Raw genomic sequence first — 20564 nt, 5'->3', positions numbered from 1 at the left:
GTAAGTTCTCTCTATCGAGTACCTCTGTGCCTCTCATGATTCTGTAGATGGTCAATAGGTCACCTCTCTCTCTTCTTTGCTCCAGTGTCGGTAACTCCAGTTTAGCCAATCTCTCCTCATATGATAGGTTTGCAAGTGCAGGTGCTATTTTTGTAGCTGCTCTTTGGATTCTTTCTATTTTCTTTCTATTCTTTTTGGTACTGGGGGACCACAATGTCGCCGCATACTCTAATCTAGGCCTTATCAATGTAACCAATATTTTTTTTTATCATGTCTTCGTCCAAGTATGTAAACGCCACTTTTATTGATCTTAGCAAGTTGTAAGTCTCCCCGACAATTTTGTTAATCTGTATATCATAGGACAAGTCGTTCGTGATAATTACTTCCAAATCTTTTTCGGATCCTACTTTCTTTACTTCTTTGGTTCCAATTGTATATTTTCCTGATATTCTGTTTTTGCTTTTTCCAAACTTCATTATGCTACACTTCTTAGTATTAAAGTCCACTTCCCATTTCTGACTCCAGTTCCATACCCTATTTAGGTCTTCTTGCAGTGCTTCACAGTCCTCATCAGTTTCTATTTTCCGTAGCAGTTTGGCATCATCGGCAAAGAAGCTCATGTAGCAGTTCACGTCCTCGTCCATGTCATTCATATAGATAGCAAACATTATTGGTGCCAGCACAGATCCTTGCGGTACTCCACTGATCACCTCTTTCCAATCTTAATATTTTTCTCTGAGCACTACTCTCATCTTTCTACCAGTCAGAAAGTCCTCTATCCATTTTAGTAGGTTTCCTTGTATTCCTCCTATGTGTTCCAGTTTTTTTAGTAGTTTTCTGTGTGGTACTTTGTCAAAGGCTTTTTGCAAGTCTAGGAATGCACAATCAGCCCATCCATTTCTTTCTTGCACTATGTCTATTAGTCTTGAGTAAAAGCATATTAAGTTTGTGGAGCATGATCTTCCTTGTCTGAATCCGAATTGTCTTGGGTTTAATATGTCATTGTCTTCCAGATGTTTTACCCATGTATTCTTGATTATTTTCTCACAAATTTTGGCTATGGTGCTTGTTAGTGATACTGGCCTATAGTTGGTGGGTTCTTCTTTGTTTCCTCCTTTGTATATTGGTACAATGTTAGCGTTTTTCCAGTCCTCGGGTATCTTTCCTTCTTTGAGTGAGCTGTTTATTAAGATGTGTATTTTGTCTGTTAGTTCTTCTTTGCACTCCTTTAGAATCCAATTTGCAATACCATCCGGGCCATGTGATTTTCTGACATCCAGCCTTGATAGATGTTCTGATATTTCCTTTAGTGATGCTGTAAACTCATTCATGAGGGGAGATTTCTTGTTTTTATCTATGTCACAATTTGGTATTTTCTCTCTGGTGAAAACAGATTTAAAGTGATTGTTCATGACTTCGGTCATCTCTAAATCTTCTGTGTATTCTATGTTTCCTTGGCATAGTTTCACCATTTCCTGTTTGTTTTTAAGTTTACCATTCACATACCGATAGAATAGTTTGGGTTGCTCTTTGCATTTGTCTATAATATCCTTCTCATGGTTCCTTTTTTCCTCTCTTCTCACATTAACATACTCATTTCTATAGTTAACATAAATTTGCCATTTGCTTTGTTTTTTGTCTTTTCTCCATTTTTTCCAAGCTTTGTCCCTTCTGTCTTTTGCCTCACTGCATCTTTTGTTGAACCAACATTTAATGTACTCTCTCTCTCGCTTTTGTCTTGGTACATGCCTGTTTACACCTTCATTGTAGTTTTCCATCAATATATTCCATTTCTCTTCCACTGTTGTTTCTTCCCTGTAAAATATTTCCCAGTTTGCATTCCAGAAGAATGTCTTTAGTTTTGTAAAGTCTGTTTTGTTGTACATCAGTCTTCCTTTCCTATGCTTTTCGTTCCTCTCTATGTCTATTTCTTCCTTTAGTACAGTTTCAATGAGTACATGGTCACTCTTTCCAATTGGTGTCTCATACTGGACTTTATGCACTATTTCAGGTTCTGTTGTAAATATTAGATCTAGTTTCGATGGCTCTTCATTATTTCTGTACCTTGTGTTTTCACGGACCCATTGGGTCATTGTGTACTCCATGGTCATATCTAGCAGTACATTGCCCCACGAGTCATCTCCTCCTTGCACTGTCATGCTGTCCCAACAAATTTCTTTGCAATTGAAGTCCCCCATAATTACCAGATTACCCTTACCCATTAGTATCTCATTTAGTGATTTTCTTGTATCATCTAGCATTTTTGTATGTTCGTTTTCTTTCCAAGCGCTTGTTTTTGGAGGCACATAAGTCACCACAAACTTTCTACTTTTCATATTCTTGCCTTCGACTTTTATCATGATCAATTCAACATTGCCTTTGCCCTCTGCAATTTTTGTCACCTTTAGGTCTTTCTTGGCCAAGAACATGATTCCCCTCCCTGTTTCTTGTCCCTGTTTTTTTATCCAGTAGTTGTATAAACCTTGTCCAATAACAGTGGATGGTATTTCACCTCTTCCCATTATGTCTGGTTTTGCTTCTAACAGATAATCATTGAGTTCGTTCAGTCCCGAAATTAGTCCGTCAATGTTGGTAGGCCACTTTTAATTTTCTTCCTTCTCCCTGGTTTCTTCTTCCCTTGTGTGTGTGTGTGTGTGTGTGTGTGTGTGTGTGTGTGTGTGTGTGTGTGTGTGTGTGTGTGTGTGTGTGTGTGTGTGTGTGTGTGTGTGTGTGTGTGTGTGTTTGTGTGTGTGTGTGTGTGTATCTCGCAGTGTCTGGTTTCCTCTTAAACTCGTGAATGATTTTTGCGCACACTATTTCTTTGTCCAGTTTGTTTCAAGTGTCTACCACTCTATGTGGAAAACTGTTTTTCTTCAGATCACGTCTATAGCTATGTTTATTTTCCACGTCCTCTTGTGTTTCTCTTGTCCCAGTTTAACAAATCCTCTCTATCGAGTATTCATGTGCCCTTCATGATTCTGTAGATGGTCAGTAGGTCACCTCTCTCTCTCCTTTGCTTCAGAGGCGGTAACTCCAGTTTAGCCAATCTCTCCTCATATGACAAGTTTGCAAGTACAGGTGCCATTTTTGTGGCTGCACTCTGGATTTTTTCTATTTTCTTTATATTCTTTTTGGTACTGGGTGATCACAATGTCGCCGCATATTCTAGTCTAGGCCTTATCAGTGTGACCAATATTTTTCTTATTCATTTCTTCGTCCAAATATGTAAATGCCACTTTTATTGATCGTAGCAAGTTGTAGGATTCTCCGACAATTTTGTTTATCTGTTTATCATAGGACAAGTCGTTTGAGATAATTACACCCAAATCTTTTTTGGATCTCTCCTTCTTTACCTCCTTGGTTCCAATTTAATATTGTTCTGATATTCTATTTTTTTTGTCCAAACTCCACTATGCTACACTTCTAGTCTACTTCCCATTTCTGACTCCAGTTCCATACCTTATTCAGGTCTTCCTGCAGTGATTCGCAATCCTTTTCAGTTTTTACTTTCCTTAACAGTTTGGCGTCTTCTGCAAAAAAGTTCATTTAACATTTCACATTATCATCCATGTCATTCGCATAAATAGCAAACATTATTGGAGCCAATACAATATCACTGATCACCTCTTTTCAACCTGAATATTTTTCTCTGAGCACTACTCTCATCTTTCTACCCGTCAGGAAGTCCTCCATCCATTTTAGTAGGTTCCCTTGTATCCCTCCTATATGTTCCAGTTTTTTTTTTTTTTTTTATAATTTTTGTGTGGTACTTTGTCAAAAGCTTTTTGTAAGTCCAGGACTATGTCTAATCTTGAGTAGAAACATATTAAGTTTGTGGTACATGATCTTCCTCGTCTGAACCCAAATTGTCTTGGGTTTATTATATTGTTGTCATCCAAGTATTTTACCCATCTATTCTTGATGATTTTCTCACAAATTTTGGCTATAGTGCTTGTTAGTGAGACTGGCCTGTAGTTAGTTGGTTCTTCATTGTTTCCTTCTTTATATATTGGTACAATGTTAGCATTTTTCCAGTCTTTTGGTATTTTTCCTTCTATAAGTGAGCAACTTATTATGTTATGTATTTTGTTCGTTAGTTCTTCTTTACATTCTTTTAGAATCCAATTTGCAATTCCATCTGGGCCATGTGATTTCCTGACGTCAAGGTTTGATAGATGTTCAATTATTTCTTTTTGGGTGAGATCGCCTTTCATTTCCTTCATCCCAATATTGTGCTTTCTCTCTAGTGAAGACAGATTTGAAGTGATTATTCATGACTTCGGCCATTTCTAATTCTTCTGTGTATTCTATATTCCCCTGGCGTAGTTTCACCATTTCCTGTTTGTTTTTGAGTTTACCATTCATGTATCGATAGAATAGCTTGGGTTGCTCTTTGCGTTTATCTATAATATCCTTTTCATGTTTCCTTTTTTCCTCTCTTCTTACTTTAACATACTCATTTCTATAGTTTATATAAACTTACCATTTTCCAGGTTTTTTATCTTTTCTCCATCTTTTCCAAACTCTGTCCATTCTATATTTTGCCTTACTGCATCTTTTGTTGAACCAGTATTTAATGTTCACTCTCTCTAGCATCTGCCTTGGCACGTCCCTATTCACCCCTTCGTTGTAATTATACATCAAGATATCCCATTTCTCTTCCACTTTTGTCTCTTCCATGTAAAATGTTTCCCAGTTTGCATTCTGGAATAATTTCATTAATTTTGCAAAGTTCGTTTTGTTGTACATCAATATTCCTTTCCTATGCTTTTCATTTCTCTACATTTATATTTCTTCCTTTAGTTCAGTCTCACTGAGTATATTTTCACTCTTTCCAATTGGTGTCTTGTATTGGATTTTATCCACAATTTCAGGTTCTGTTATAATATTAAATCTAGTTTCGACGGCTCCTCGTTATTTCTGTATCTGGTGTTTTCACTGACCCACTGAGTCATTGTATATTCCATGGCCATGTCCAGTAGTACATTACCTCACAATTCTTCTCCTCTTTTCACTGTCATGTTCTCCCAACAAATTGAAGTCACCCATAATTACCAGATTACCCCCCGCCCATTAGTATCTCATTTGATGATTACCTTGTATCTTCTAGCATTTTCGTATGCTCGTTCTCTTTCCAAGCGCTCGTTTTTGGGGGCACATAAGTCACCACAAACTTTCTGCTTTCCATGTTCTTGTCTTCGACTTTTATCATGATCAGTTTTACATTACCTTTGCCCTCCGCAATTTTTGTCACATTCAAGTTTTTCTTGGCCAAGAACATGATTCCTCCTCCCTGTTTCTTGTCTCTGTTTTTCATCCAGTAATTGTACAGTCCATAGTATAGTGTGTGTGTGTGTGTGTGTGTGTGTGTGTGTGTGTGTGTGTGTGTGTGTGTGTGTGTGTGTGTGTGTGTGTGTGTGTGTGTGTGTGTGTGTGTGAAAGAATAGGACCAATTAAAAACGATGAAAATGTCATGATAGAATCGGAGGAAAAAATGTGTGAAGAGTTTAACAATTATTTTCTATCGGTGTTTACTAATGAGAGGTTAGATAAAGTATCTGACTACGATCCGATTTTCAGAGGGGATGAAGAAAGTAATCTATCTAATATCAGCATTAGTAAAGTAGAAGTAGTCAAGCAGATTGAAAGACTTAAAGCTACAAAATCCCCGGGTCCAGACGAAATTTTTCCGAGAATTCTAAAGGAGTGTAAATTTGAAAATCTGCGACCAGTTAACTGAAATATTTAATAAATCAATAGAGACTGGTTTTGTGCCTACTGCTTGGAGGCAAGCAAACGTTGTTCCTGTTTTTAAGAAGGGAGATAGATCGTCTATATGCAACTACAGGCCAATCAGTTTGATATCGGTTATAGAAAAAAATGCTTGAATCAGTAATAGTCAATAGACTCAGAGAACACATCGAAAGATATAATTTAATTCGTGATTCACAGTATGGTTTCTCCAAGGGTAAGTCATGTGTGACTAATCTTCTATCTTTTTACACTAAAGTATATAAGGCGTCAGATAACAATGATAATTACGATAGTATTTACCTTGACTTTAGCAAAGCGTTCGATAAGGTGCCACACCAAAGACTACTAAATAAAATCAAAGCCCATGGCATAGGAGGAAAAGTGTTAGAATGGATTAGAGCTTGGATTAGTAACAGAAAACAGCTGGTTACCATAAATGGAGTAAAATCTAGGTGGGGCAATGTTACTATTGGGGTCCCCCAGGGCTCGGTTTTGGGTCCCTTGTCGTTCATTATGTACATAAACAACTTAGACGACGGAATAAATAGTGATGTTAGTAAGTTTGCGGACGACACTAAAATAGGACGCCTAATTAGGTCAGGAGACGACGTAGAGATTCTGCAGGATGATCCTAACAAATTGTTCACATGGTCGGTGAAATGGCAAATGAACTTCAATATCTCTAAGTGTAGCATGTTAAACGTAGGGCTACACAACCCCGAAAAAGATACAGCTTTTAGAGAAAACTGAGTGCGAGAGAAACTCGGGAGTTCAAGTGAGTCCGGACCTTAAAACCAGGAAACAGTGCATTAGCGCCAGGAATAAAGCTAACAGAACATTAGGTTTCATTGCTAGGACGGTAACGAATAGAAGTGCAGAGGTAATTATCAAACTTTATCTAGCGATAGTTAGACCCATCCTTGACTAAGCGGTACAGTTTTGTTCTCCGTCCTACAGAATGGAAATCAATTCACTAAAATCAGTACAGAGAAGAATGACCAAAATGATACATGGACTCAGAAATTTGCCTTACGAAGAGAGGCTTAGGCATTTTAACTTACACTCTCTGGAAAGACGCAGAGTGCGGGATGATCTAATAGAGGTGTTCAAGTTTATCAAAGGCTTTAACAAGGCTGATGCAAACAAGGTCATCATATTAAAACAACAGGGCAGGACTCGCAGTAATGGTTATAAACTGGACAAATTTAGATTTAAGAAGGAAATAGGCAAGAACTGGTTTACTAATAGGGTGGTCGACGAATGGAATAAACTTAGTAACCATGTAGTAAGCGCTGAAACTATCAGTTGTTTTAAGAAACGATTAGACAACTTTATGGATAGGGATGACAGGTGGTGATGGATACGGAGCTGCCTAGTGTAGGCCTTATGGTCTCTTGCAGTCTCCTTCATTCTTATGTTCTTATGTTCTTGTGTGTGTGTGTGTGTGTGTGTGTGTGTGTGTGTGTGTGTGTGTGTGTGTGTGTGTGTGTGTGTGTGTGTGTGTGCGTGCGTGCGTGTGTGTGTGTGTGTGTGTGTGTGTGTGTGTGTGTGTGTGTGTGTGTGTGTGTGTGTGTGTGTGTGTGTGTGTGGTGTTTCTTCTCTGAAATGTTACGTATCTCTTTTGATAGTGAGTCGCTACCGAGCTGCCGATTCACCGCATATAAATAATATCATGTTACGTAACCATGATACTATGACGACTAGAAATTATGAAATTATGAGGTACTTTGCTTTAGCTGAAAATTCAGCTTTTCTCCTCCTAATGGGTAGGCTTTACGAGAATTGCTGAAGCGGACGACGTTTTCGGGATAGGATCAGTGATTTCAAATTGCAATAAAGAAATACGAAAGAGTTATGCATCTGTTGTAAAAATAGTAGAAAAAAAATCTTCCGACTAATACGCCTGTTCAGATGATTTTATTTAGTTGTGGACTTCTATCCAAAAAAGCCTTTTAAGATTACACGAGTTTTAAAGAATGTTTATTAAAAAAAAAACTCATCATATCACCTTCATTCTGTGGCGTATTTGACTTCGGTTATGCCTCGTAAGCGTACAAAGACCGCGATCCAATTTACAGTACACGGGTGCCGATAAATGACACGTGTTCCAGCAGCTCTTATAATAGCGCTATCTGCTTCGCAGTGACGTCAGTTTATTCTTTATGCATCGTCAGTGTGTTTGATGAATAGTGACCAAGTGGAGTGCCGCAGGCTATTTAGTATCATATTTAGTCATTATGAAAATGAAGAAAGAACAAATCAAGAAAATACACAGTAGGAAAGAAAAGAAATGGAGTAAAGAAGCTGAGAATGATTATATAATAATAACATATAGAACTCAGAGAGAAAGGCAGGAAGAATAAGCTTATGACAACCGTACAGAGCAAACCTCACCTCACCTCACCAGGGTGCCGTATCCCTTTGGACGCTGGCCACCATGGAGCTCCATTTCTGTCTGCACATGCTTCTCTTAACAAGATAGGATTTGTTATTTCTTCTCACATCCTTAACCCGTCTACATATTTTCTGTGTGGTCTTCCTTTAGCCCTCTTTCCTTCTATTTTTCCATTAGGCACATATGTTCTAATTGTTGTTTTCTCATGACGTGTCCTACAAAGTGTAACAGTCTTTTCCTGATAGTTGCTATTATTTCCCTTTGTGTTCCTATTTCCTGCAGTATTTCTTCTGTCCATGAATTTTTCAGCATCTTTCTCCAAATCCACATTTCTACTGCTTTTATCCCGTCTTGCATTTGTTTACTAGTTGTCCAAGTTTCACGGGGAGCTAAAGATGGGGCTAGATTCTCTTCCAATAATATTAAATTACCCTTTTTTTTTTTTTAAGGTATTATCCAAAAATTATTAGAGATGTGTTGGGGAATTTTAACTCAATTTATCAGATAGATAAGATTAGAAAAATAAAACCAAGAGAAATAATAAATGAAAAAAATCATAGAATAAATATAACAAAACTGAAAATAAATCAAAACAAGGCAGACGATAAGGCGTGCAATATAAAAAAAAATGTCATTTGCTGGAACGGATATTCTCAGCAATACTTGTAGTTAACCTTTCGTTTTTATAGTGTGTAAATAATCTGAAATAATGTATCTAACTTTTCGTGTAAAGAATATTTAGTTTTACCTCGTAGTAACCATTGCAAGAAATAATTAGAGAAGATGAGGACTTCCGGGACAGAGGAGACCTTTGGCGAAGATTCGTGGAGGCCGGACAATGACAGGCATAGCCGCCTAACTTGCGCCTGGTCAGAAAGGTGAGAAAGTAATCATTTACCTTAACCTTCTTACTGTCACACAAAGGGTGAGATAAAAAATATCTGTATTACGTTGTAGGCATCATTGTTTATAAAGCTTGTGATATCTAAGAGATATAGTTTGAACGCGATGCAGGATTTTCTAGGAGCACACTGCAAAAATATTGAATGCGTCACATATATAACCCTTATTTTTTGAGTGCTCAAAGATAGCGTTGAAGAACTAACATAGACACAGGTAAGCACCAATGATACACCTATGTGAAAACTTCTCAATGGAAATATTTCGATCCCAAATGATAGCCCATAACTATGCCGCCTATCCACACATCTAGCCTATTATCAGAGATATTTAGGGAGTCGAGACTACTTTCAAAAGATGATGAAAATATCTCAGTATCTCTGAAGGAATCGTCTGTTTCGCTAATGGACGGTAATGTCAATTGAGATGGCTTGGGTTCGTATACATCGTGACATCATCACAAAGAGATGGCGCTGTTTTAAAATGCAAATTGTCAGGCGACAAATACTTCTGTAAAAAAAAGTCCCTAAAAATTACTTTTGGGATAAGATATTTGTTTTAAACATGGTTCTCGTGAAAATAAATAACAGTACGAAAGAAAAAATGCAAAGTTGTATCTGAGCATGGATTACCTTTAACTCCTTCAGTACTCTTAACAACTCACATCTATTCTAGCTGACCAAGGAAATTTTGTTCATTTACGGGATACTTCCAAATAAAAGTCAGCAAGTCCGTCTTGGTCTGATAAGGGTTAAATGTTATCTTGGCCACCGGGATGGGGACATCTGTCTGCCGCGTCAGAAGCTCCCACGAGAGAGCGCTGCGCCTCTGGACACTGCCTTCCCTCTCCTCCTCCAGAATGACGTCAGACCTACCTTATGACATCAGCCCCGGCGAGTATAAGTATCCCATCGTCGCGGCGATGTCGCCGTCTCCCATTACTTCGTCATCATGAAGCTTATTATCTTCCTCGCCTGCGTCAGCGCCGCCTTAGGTAGGTAGCAGCCTCTGACCATACCCTTCAGTTTAATGAAATCACCCAAGACTAGGCAGTGCAAAGTCTGAAAGAGAATACATCTCAGTTATCTAAAATAAAAACAAAATCATTTTCGAACATATACACCAGAATTTGTTATCGATGTATTTCAGAGCAACAAGAAGGACAAGAAGTGTAAGAATATATATCAGCAGAAGGCTGCTCTGAAAATTAGAATAAACATACTGGTTCGAAGTTATGTGCTGATGTAGGAAAGATGTATTCATTTGTTTGTTTATTTATTTATTTATTTATTTATTCGTTTATTTTTTATTTATTCTATTTATTTATCAATTTATTATTTTTTTATTCATTTTCATTTTATTTCTTATTTATTTATTTATGTATTTATTCATTTATTTATTTATTGCTATCATTATTGTTTTTTTATGAGTTCAAGTCATACGTGGGTGGTAAAGTATCAAAGAAAAGACTTCTAGATTATCCCAGTGGAAGAATAGAATAACAGAAGGCACTGGTCGGTTCTTGCAACTAGTGTTGTTTGGTCTGTTAACCCATTAAACTCCGATGACAAGATTCTTGTCATTTGGTCAAATAAAATAAAAAATCATAAAACACCAAAATGTTTGATCAAACAGCACCAGAAAAATATGACGTCAGTCCTTGCTTTACGCAAAGCGAGGAGTGACGTCATATTTTTCTGGTGTGTGTTTGATCAAACATTTTGGTGTTTTATGATTTTTTGTTTTATTTGACCAAATGACAAGAATCTTGTCATCGGAGTTTAATGGGTTAAGGTAACTGAGGGAGGAGGCACACAGTTACTGAGTTCTGCATAACAACGGCCATGAAAGCAACGGCAGAATAAAGATCGAGGCCAGTATTGCGATGGACAGAGATATGCTGAAGCTCGCCAGTAAGAAAAGGAGCTTTCAAAAAGCTAACGACTTCAGATACCATCATTCTTTAGAGTACCAACCAAAATGATTCACCCCCACATACAAGATATGTGACCCAAACAAGGGCGAAACTGAATTGAAATCAGGAACTTTTCAAGGTGTAGAATACATAACTTCACAAGAAAAAAGGGACAATTCTGCGGAAGAATATGTAAAGTGGAGAGGGGGAGAAATTGTGTCTAATGGCGCTGAAACCTACTAGGCTTTTTCTGCTCCAGTCAGATATGATAGAATGGTCTAGTGTTCTACAGCAACCTTTCCAGAATAATGGAGCTTAGAGTGAGAATGGCGTAGGGAAATATAATACCATCAGCATAAGAGTTTATAGGGGAATGTGTAATGTCAAGTAAAACCAGTCATTTATTAATAAGAAGAAAAGAATCGAGAACAGAACCCTATGTGTCGCCTTTGGTTATGAACATGGGAGAAGGGACGATCTGTAACAAAAGCTATACAACGGTCAGAAAGAAAACCAAAGATGATGTGGTAGATTGGAATAGATACAACATGATATATATGTATATATGTATATATATATATATATACGTATATATATATATATATACGTATATATATATATATATATATATATATGTGTGTGTGTGTGTGTGTGTGTGTGTGTGTGTGTGTGTGTGTGTGTGTGTGTGTGTGTGTGTGTGTGTGTGTGTGTGTGTGTGTGTGTGTGTGTGTGTGTGTGTGTGTGTGTGTGTGTGTGTGTGTGTGTGTGTGTGTGTGTGTGTGTGTGTGTGTGTGTGTGTGCGTGCGCGCGCGCGCGTGTGTGTGCGTGATTCACCATGGTCTTGGATCACGTTCGTGATCGACAGTTATTATCCTCCTGGATGAGAGCTCAGAGCTCGTATAACCGATATATGGGTAATACTGTGACCTTACACGCACACACACATACCCAACTCCTCGCCAACGAAAGTTGGAGTAACACCCCACAGCGCAGCGATACTGGAAATAAACTAACATGCGGAGTGGTTGGGAAGTGTGGAGTTCCAGGAAAAAATCGTAGTGAAGAGTTGGTGATGTGTCCAGGAAAAGAGCTGATGATGGTAAATACAGTGTACAGTGTACATAAGTACACCTCGCTTCGTAGGTAACGGCTGACCTGCATGGAAAAAGCCGCACTAATGACCTGTTTGTTTCGATTGCAGCGTGCAACGCAGGTTACTTCCAATGCAACAATGGCGTTTGCATCCCGGAGTCTTTTGTCTGTGATGGCATCTACGACTGTATTACGGGCAACGACGAGGCCAACTGCGGTAGTGAGTATATCCTGGATAGTTCCAGACGACCAGATGCGTGAGTTGCAGGAACAAACGAACAGTAACAGACCTATTGGTCCTTACAAGGCTGTTCCGGTACTGAACCTATGATTAATGCTCTTTTTTTCAACCTACCTTGAAGTAAATAATTCTAGTCGGGGATTTGTAGCTAAGTGAATATTGAGACGTTTTTTGAATACCTCTACAGTGGAGCAACCAATGACGTTGGATGGTACACCATTCCATACATTAACAACGCGATTGAAGAAAGAGTATTTTGCCACGTCTGTTTGAAATCGTTTTCCTATAATCTTGCATTTATTATTCCTAGTCGCGTTGGAGGTGTCAATTTTGAAATATTCTTCCACGTCCATGTTTTCAATTCCTTTGACAATTTTGAAGACCTTAATCAGATCCCCCCTCATTCTACATTTTGAGAGACTAAACAAATTTAGTTCTCTTAAGCGCTCTTCCACAACCTAGGGATGGGCTTTGTTACTCTACGCTGCACTTTTTTTAACTTCTGTATATACTTCTTGTAATATGGAGACCAGCACTGTACACAGTAGTATAGATTAGGTCTGACTAGGTCATTGGAAAAATTAAGAATAGCTTCTTCAGTTCTAAAATCAAAAGCTCTACCTATAAACTTAATAGGTTTACTTGCAGTTTTAATGACCTCCGAGCACTGTTTGCTTGTTTGCTTTGTTTGAACCCATTTACGATCACAACATCAAGATCTTTCACTTGTTCTACACTTCCTAGTTGTACACCATTCATCATGTAGTTGGTCTGGACATTACTATTACCAATATGAAGTACTTTACATTTATCTATATATGAAGCAAAATCACTATAGCATTGCACCAGGATTCAGTAACGCTTTCTTGACGTCAGCACTGGGTGTACAACTGAGATAACTTGATAGGAGCTTCTTTCCCTGCGTCTTTTGAAAGACGCAGGGAAGGGTGCTTTTCCTCGTTTCACATTCCTTAGAGCAAATTCTGCTTTTTCCTTTGTAATTTCTTGTACACTACTAACCTCTACAGATGAATTTACTGACTCAACTATGGTCTTTAACGAGTAAAGCTCTTGGTAACATTCTTCTACTCTTGTTTACCATTCTGTCTTTGCATTTGATGATCGCTCCATTTCTATCTTTCAAACATATCATTTACTATCTTCCTAAAGTATGTCTACATTCGGCCCCTTTAATACTTTTACCTTCCCGAATAGTTTCCTCTATTTCATCTATGTTTCTCTTTCTTGTGTCTGATCTCTGCCTTTTGTTGATAAAATTATTTGATTATACTCTCTCTCTGTTTGGTCTCTCCTGCTTTTAATATGTATAGTCCTTCTTCTTTTAATTAGGTTATTTGTAGCTTTGGAGTATTCGTTTTCTTTGATAATTTTTGTACTTTCTACTTTCTCTGCTGATTCCCTAATGATTTTCACTAAATTAAAATTCATATCTTCGATGGTGCCCTCGTTAGTTGTTAGAGCTTCGAATCTATCTTTAATTTCTAACTGAAATTCCTTCTTGTTATCCTTAATCTTCGCTAGGCTTATTTTCTTTTTTAAAACTAGTTTATTTCACTCGGTTCTGAAATTGAATTTGATCGTGCAACCTACCATTTTATGGTCACTACCTATATTTACTTTATTTATGACCGTAACATTGCTAACGCTCTTGTTCGCATATCCTAATAAGAAGTCTACTTCGTAGGTAATGTGTGATCGTGCGCGTGTACACTCTAGTATAGAATGAATTAATGACAATCTACAAGGCATTTTTTTTTTTTTGCAACAGATACTCGGCACTACTACTATTCGCTGACCACAGTGAGGTTAATGTTCAAAGAATATAAAAATAATAATTTGATATATAGAATAAAAATACATAGATTTTGAGCAATTCCATTACAGGAAAATACTACTGTTTAAAACAAATCTTACTTAATCTAAAAAACATGTGGAAGTAGATACTATTTCCGTTCACCTATGCAAGATGCTCGACTGCGAAGGTTGTAACGGGGGAGAGGAGTAGGGGGAAGAAGTTGAGAGGGTTGGTGAGAGTCCTCTATAGTAGTGGTAGTACCAACTGATGATAGAACGTTCTCCATGTCAAAACCATGGGGAACTCTTTTTATATCATCTTTGTGCAACACGGTCCCTGTAAGATCGTGCAACCTGAGTACTGTGACTTTATTATTTGACTCGTGTCCAATGATACTGAAAAGCCCAGTGAATTTAAGGGAGAGTTTTGAGGGTGTAAACAATGTCTCCAAGTTCAAAAGTACAATCTCTCGCTGATTTATTATGCAGACGGGCCATATCGCCCTTAGCCAGATTAAGAGTATTATGGATTCTTTTGAAAAGATTGTTGATATTTGCTACTTTGACTTTAACAAAATCGTTGAAATTGTAAATGGGAGGTAGTTCTGAAACAAGGAAGTCATAAGGAGTCTTTTGTCCGAGATAAAGAGGACAAAATGAGATGATTACGATATTGACCTCTTTATGGCACTGTTAATGCAAGCTTGAATCATGGAGACATGTTCATCCCAAGAAGGTGGAAGATCAGAAGCAATGTTTCAAAGAACAGTGAAAATCTTTCAGTTCTGGCGTTCAGTTAAGCCATTTGAACTAGGGTGGTAAGCAGTAGTATTATATTTTGTGACTTGAAAGTATTTAAAGATATTTGAAAGAATCTCATTGTTGAGTTCAGTCCCGTTGTCAGAAATCAGAGTTTTTGGTGTAGTGAAGAGGTATATGAGTTTGTCAATAATGGTCTTTGCCACGTGCTGTGCTGTTTTGTCTGGTAGGGGGGAAGAATATAGATTCGGTGATAATTTCCGTTAGGAGTAAGTGGTAACTTAAGGACGTCAATGGCTACCGTGTCGAATGGTTTGCAAGGGGTAGGATAAGTTAAGATGTGAACATGCCCACTGATATGGCCTTTGTGTAACGCACTAGTGACAAGCACCTATGTGAGTGTGTATATCCTTCCTCGTGGTTAACCAGAAGTTTTGCAATCTGGGTTGTGTAACGCATTTCTCCTTGTCAGGGTCTGCGGCTATAGGTGAACTGTGTAGGAGTTTCAGAACTTCAGGAATGAGGTCTACAGGGACTACAAGCTGAAACACTGACCTGTTGGGTTCATGTTTGTTCGTTAGTGTTGTTATGTGATAGAGTATGTTATCAACTAACTTGTAATTGTTGAGATTGGGAGGGAAATTATCTGTATAAGTTGTGTCGACAGATTCGAGGAAGTGTATAACACATTTCCATAGAGGATCTGATCTTTGCGCTGTAGCTATGTACGCTTGTATAAGCAAAGCTAATACAGAATTTTGGGTAATTGTTGCGATATGGCGACTAAGAGCGTCTGCTACTAAGTTTGCATTACTCTGAACAAAATGAAAGGTGGGCATGAACTCATGTATTATGAGGAACCAGTGAGCAAGTTTTCCTGATAGATTCTTGCCTTTTAAGAGGTTTAAGGTTGGTTGATGGTCCGTGTAGATGTGTATGTCGTAACCAAGGATGGTTCCTTTGAAGCGTTTGAGGGCATATATTACAGCTAATGCTTCTGTGTCTGTGACTGAGGTTTTTTTTTTTTTCTTTTTTTTTTTTTTTTTTTTTCTTTTTTTTTTAGTGTGTGGCTAGCATAGGTAATTAGCCTGAGTTTTGTCCCGTGTTATTGCATTAGAACTACGCTAAGTCTGGTGTAGGACTCATCTGTATATATTGTGAAAGGAAGCTTGTGGTTTGGGAAAGCAAGGACAGATGCCGTAGTTAAGGATCTCAGTTATTAAAGGATTTCTTTTGGTCAGGTGTCCAAGTGATGGGGATGTCCTTTTTAAGTAGTGAAGTTAATGGTGCTGCTATGCCAGCGTAACCTGATAGGCCAAAGAATGAACTTATGTGGTCAACAGAAGTATGGCGTGGAAAATAAATTACTATCTTGACCTTGTCCTGCAAGGTTAAAATTCCTTTTGAGTTAAAGACATGTCCTAAGAAGCATATTTCTTTCTGAAGGAAGGAGCACTTCTTAAGCTTCAGTTTAAGGCCTGCTTTTGCTAGTCGTGAGAAAACAGTGTTAAGAGTGTGTAAGTGTTTGCTAACCGATTTCGAAGCAATGATCACGTCATCGAGGTACATTAAGTCGTGTGAACATTGAAAGAGCGGAAACGAGACCCATGGCTAGTTATTTGAAGTGATAGTGTCCTGTAGGGGTACTGAAGGCTGTCAGGGGTCTATACTCAGGAGCAAGGGCGATCTGGAAATATTCGGACATAAGGTCCAAGGTCGTGAACACTACATTGTTTTCACCGACGGAACGTAAAAGGTCTTAAAATACAGGGATGAGATGTCTATCTTGGATAGCTAGCTTATTTAATTCCCTGAAGTCTACTACTGGGCGGAAAGAACCATCGTGTTTAGGGGCAACAAAGAGAGGGAAAACCCATTCAATGGTTGGTGTTTCAATGATATCCTGAACAATCATGTCTTGGATAAGGTTGTTTACAATTATGCATTTACTGTGTGGCATTCTGTGTGAGGGAATGTAACATGGTTTTGAGTTCTCACGGATGGGTATGTGATGCTGAATAAAGTTCTCCGAGGGGTTCACTTGGAGTGACAATAGTTTGTCTGAACTTGTTGCAAACTGCAATCAAGTCTGTTTGTGCATCATGGAAGTGTATGGGATTGAAATGTGATGCATCAGTAGGTTTCTGTGCCATGGGAACGTCCTAATTTATGGTACAAATAGGTAATTGGTATACAAATAGGTACAAATAAGTACAAATAGGTAATTGGTATACAAATAGGTACAAATAGGTAATTGGTATACAAATAGGTACAAATAGGTAATTGGTCATCCATGACTTTGATGCGTGAGGGATATACTTCAAAATCGCAAATGTTTGTACCAACTGTGAGATGAAGGGAGTGTTTCTGTCATTGGTAATCAAAATTCAAGTGTCAACTTTCTTTGAAGTTGAGCTGATGGCTGAAAGGAGGGAGTTTCTGGGATACAGAGTACATCGGTGTCTGGGTGCCTTTAGCTGATGAGCACTGCGTGATACTGGGGTGGATATGATGTTGATTTCTGCAATGAGGGGCGAGATTTTTTTTCTCGGTTGATAAAAAACAACTGTATTTAATAGGCGTTTAGTCCTGAGTTTAGCTGATTTGGACATACGGGTACGTCTGTTACGTTTGGAATGTGGAAGAGGTAGAGTCCTATGGAGAGTTTGGAGTGGTTAAGCACTGGGAACTCTGTTGTATGAAGGTGATGAAACAATTTGTACTAGTAGCTGGTGTATTCTCATTTGATGAAGTGGAATAAGTTTGAATGGAGTACAAACAACTGACGAAGGGTTCTGGTCTGTCTGTGCCTGCTCGGCCAGGTAAATGTGAATTAAGTTATAAGGAGTTGCTGATGGTAATACGGGGAGGAAATAGTTTGCATAAATGACACCATTTTGAGCAGGGTAAATGACTATGTTATGTTGCTTCATCAGTTGTAAGTCTATGAGGATATCAGCAGGAAAGTGAACGTCAGCTACGTAGGCGGTAACTAGAATGGATGGGCACTGATCTTTGAAGCTTATGTCTAGGGAGAATTTACCGACGATAGGGAATGGTACCCAATCCACATTGCAAAGGTTGATGTTGGGGGATTCCAAAATTATGACACGTTTTACCAAAATTATGACACGTTTTCTTGCAGTGTGGAATTTATGGAAACTGTTTTGACATTATGTTGACTGGGGAACCTGTGTTGAGAAAGACTTTCACTTTGGTGTTACTAAAAGTTGCATTGGGTGTTAAGAAAGTGGAAGACATGTCCAGAATATCCACGGTATGAATATGTAGGGTTGACGAGGGAACTTCAGGGTATGGAGTGACTGGCCTTGATGTGCGCTGAATCTTGGTGTTCTTTAGTCATAAAGGAGAGGTGTTACGTGTATATTTTGCTGGAGAGTGATCTGGGGAGTTTGGTCTGTGTTGCTTTCGTGCTAAAAGTACACGGCAACGATCACTTGTGTGGAAACATGTTCCATGATAATCGCAGTGGCGGTTTGGTTGTGAATGTTGTGGTAACATGTGTTTGCAAGGTGTCCTGGTTTGTGACAGTATATACAAACCAGTTTTGTTCTTGTTGGAGAGCGTTGGCGTGAGAGATGTCAAGGGCGAAATGTAAGTCTGGATCTCGTGTATTGTGGTGTGGACCGTGTGACTTGTGTGTGTATGGGTGCAATGGATACTGACTGACCCTGGATCTTGATGATTGCTTTATCAGTGTCAAAGAATTTCGTCGAGATTTCGCCTAGTGTGATACCTGGCGTGAATGGGATAGTACCAGTTTTCTGGAGTGTGTCTCGGTGTAATTGAGATAGTAGTCGAAAATACGCCATGAATGAGACTACGTGTTCCAATGAAACTTTGTCTTCTGGGACCCAGTCAAAGTTATTTTAGGCTCTCTCTCAGTTCGCTTTTAAATGCTGAAGCAATTTTCACATTTTTCTCTTTGGTGTGGTGTGGACCATGATTGTATGTCATAACCGATGAATATAAGGGGAAAGTGATCCAAGTGGCTCAAATGATGCAAAGGATTTCTTAAATTGCTTTATGAAACCATGATAAGACTTAGTTACCTCAAATAGATCAGATTGAATGACATCACCAGCTAATGTGTTATTTCTGTCTATTCCGGATGTTAGAATGGACATTTTACCTTTGTCGTTTGCGATGTCTCTACGTGTTGTTTCTGATTCAACCTCAGAGAGGAAATTGTGTACAGGAATGTTCTTCCCGTTAAATCTGGTTAATGTCGTTTCATCCTTAACGACGGTGATAAGATTGTGTGTTGTCATAGTGCTTTGTGTGGCAGGTGAATTATCAGAAGAGCTGTTAACAGGAGGGGGTAGAGGTCTGGTGTTTTGCAATTCAGAGCAGAGCGGCTGCGTGTAATTTCCTCCAAGGTGATATTTAGAATGGAAATCATACCTACTTACTAGTGATGATGTAGAATTTGGCTCTTGGGAGAATATCTGAAGAATAGTTAACCCGAATGTCCTGCCCACCGTAGTCTCCCTGACTTGACTACAATTTAGTTTGGCCTGACAACTGTAGTCGTTCGATATTATATCTTCTCCAATGTTCTTCCTCTTCATCATCCAGTGCTCCAAAGATTTTACGGAGTATTCTGTTCTCAAACACTTCTAATTTTCTGCATTCTCTCCTTTGTAAGTGCCCATGTTTCGCGTCCATATAGTACTGTTGGTCTTATAATAACATTGTATGTGCGTAGTTTGGTTCTTTTCTTGTTATTGAAACCATAACCATCACTAAATATAATAATAAAAATAATAGATAAAATATAAGGCAAATTGGCTTGATTGGTGGAAGGATGCTTCCTTTGATGTTCCGAGAGTATTGCTGCTTTCAGGAATGGGGACGAGCCTTTGTTTGTAGGCTTGCGTGTTGGCTACTGCTGACGAGATTAAGTCTTGTCGGCTGGAACGATGCTCTGATGGAGACTTGCCGCGCAGGTATACTCAAAGATGCGCAGCGTAGAATTAGGATGTCAACCCGTGTAGAATGAGGAAATGACTGGTAGTGATGTGTGATATGTGCACTCCTGTAGATGTCATTTTGGTGAAGTCTCTCCCTCGTAGGATAAATAAGGATAAGATGAATTTCCTAATAGTGGGTAGCTGGACAATGTAGCGGAGAGCGTTGCCTCGTAGTATGATGCTTGACGATGCAGCGAACGAAGAGCGTTGGCTCGTAAGTGTGATGCTTGGCACAGCTAATCGTAGAATTAGGAAGTGCTATGTTTGACTGGAGTGTAGATCTCTGATGTATCTTCTCAGCACGTGGGATCCGCTTGGGTCCTTCGTAGGAATGTAGTGTTGGAGTTCGAATCCGTAACCACCGGAGGCGTTGGAAATATATATATATATATATATATATATATATATATATATATATATATATATATATATATATATAGATATATTTCTTTCTTTCTTTTTTCTTTCTTCTTTTTCTTCTTCTTCTTCTTCTTCTTCTTCTTCTTCTTCTTCTTCTCTATGATTGCGCTTTCCATCAGCGGAGGTAACGAATTTTTTTTTTTTTTGGCAGTTGCCAACAATATATTTTACACTTATTATTTTTTTATATATACAAGAAGCGATGAATTATAATAATCAATATTATTTATATGGTTGAATCTGCCGGTTGAGAATACAGGTGTTCTCGGCGGTTGAACT

At 38.4% G+C, this 20564-nt stretch overlaps 1 protein-coding gene across 1 annotated transcript in view; it reads left to right on the top strand.

The window, feature by feature from the left end:
• Positions 1-9888: 9888 nt before the first annotated feature.
• The window catches only part of LOC143018322 (low-density lipoprotein receptor-like), a 39157-nt gene continuing 28481 nt past the window's right edge, over positions 9889-20564 (top strand). The window contains exons 1-2 of the mRNA XM_076173703.1: positions 9889-10043; positions 12166-12276. Of these exons, the coding sequence (XP_076029818.1) occupies positions 10001-10043; positions 12166-12276 (154 nt within the window). The 5' untranslated portion in view covers positions 9889-10000. The remainder of the gene's footprint in view (positions 10044-12165; positions 12277-20564) is intronic.

The sequence above is a fragment of the Oratosquilla oratoria genome, chromosome 1 (assembly GCF_046742065.1).
Source record: "Oratosquilla oratoria isolate Oo_2021 chromosome 1, ASM4674206v1, whole genome shotgun sequence".
In the NCBI taxonomy this organism is placed as follows: Eukaryota; Metazoa; Arthropoda; class Malacostraca; order Stomatopoda; family Squillidae; genus Oratosquilla; species Oratosquilla oratoria.
This window is presented reverse-complemented; position numbering and strand designations above follow the sequence as displayed.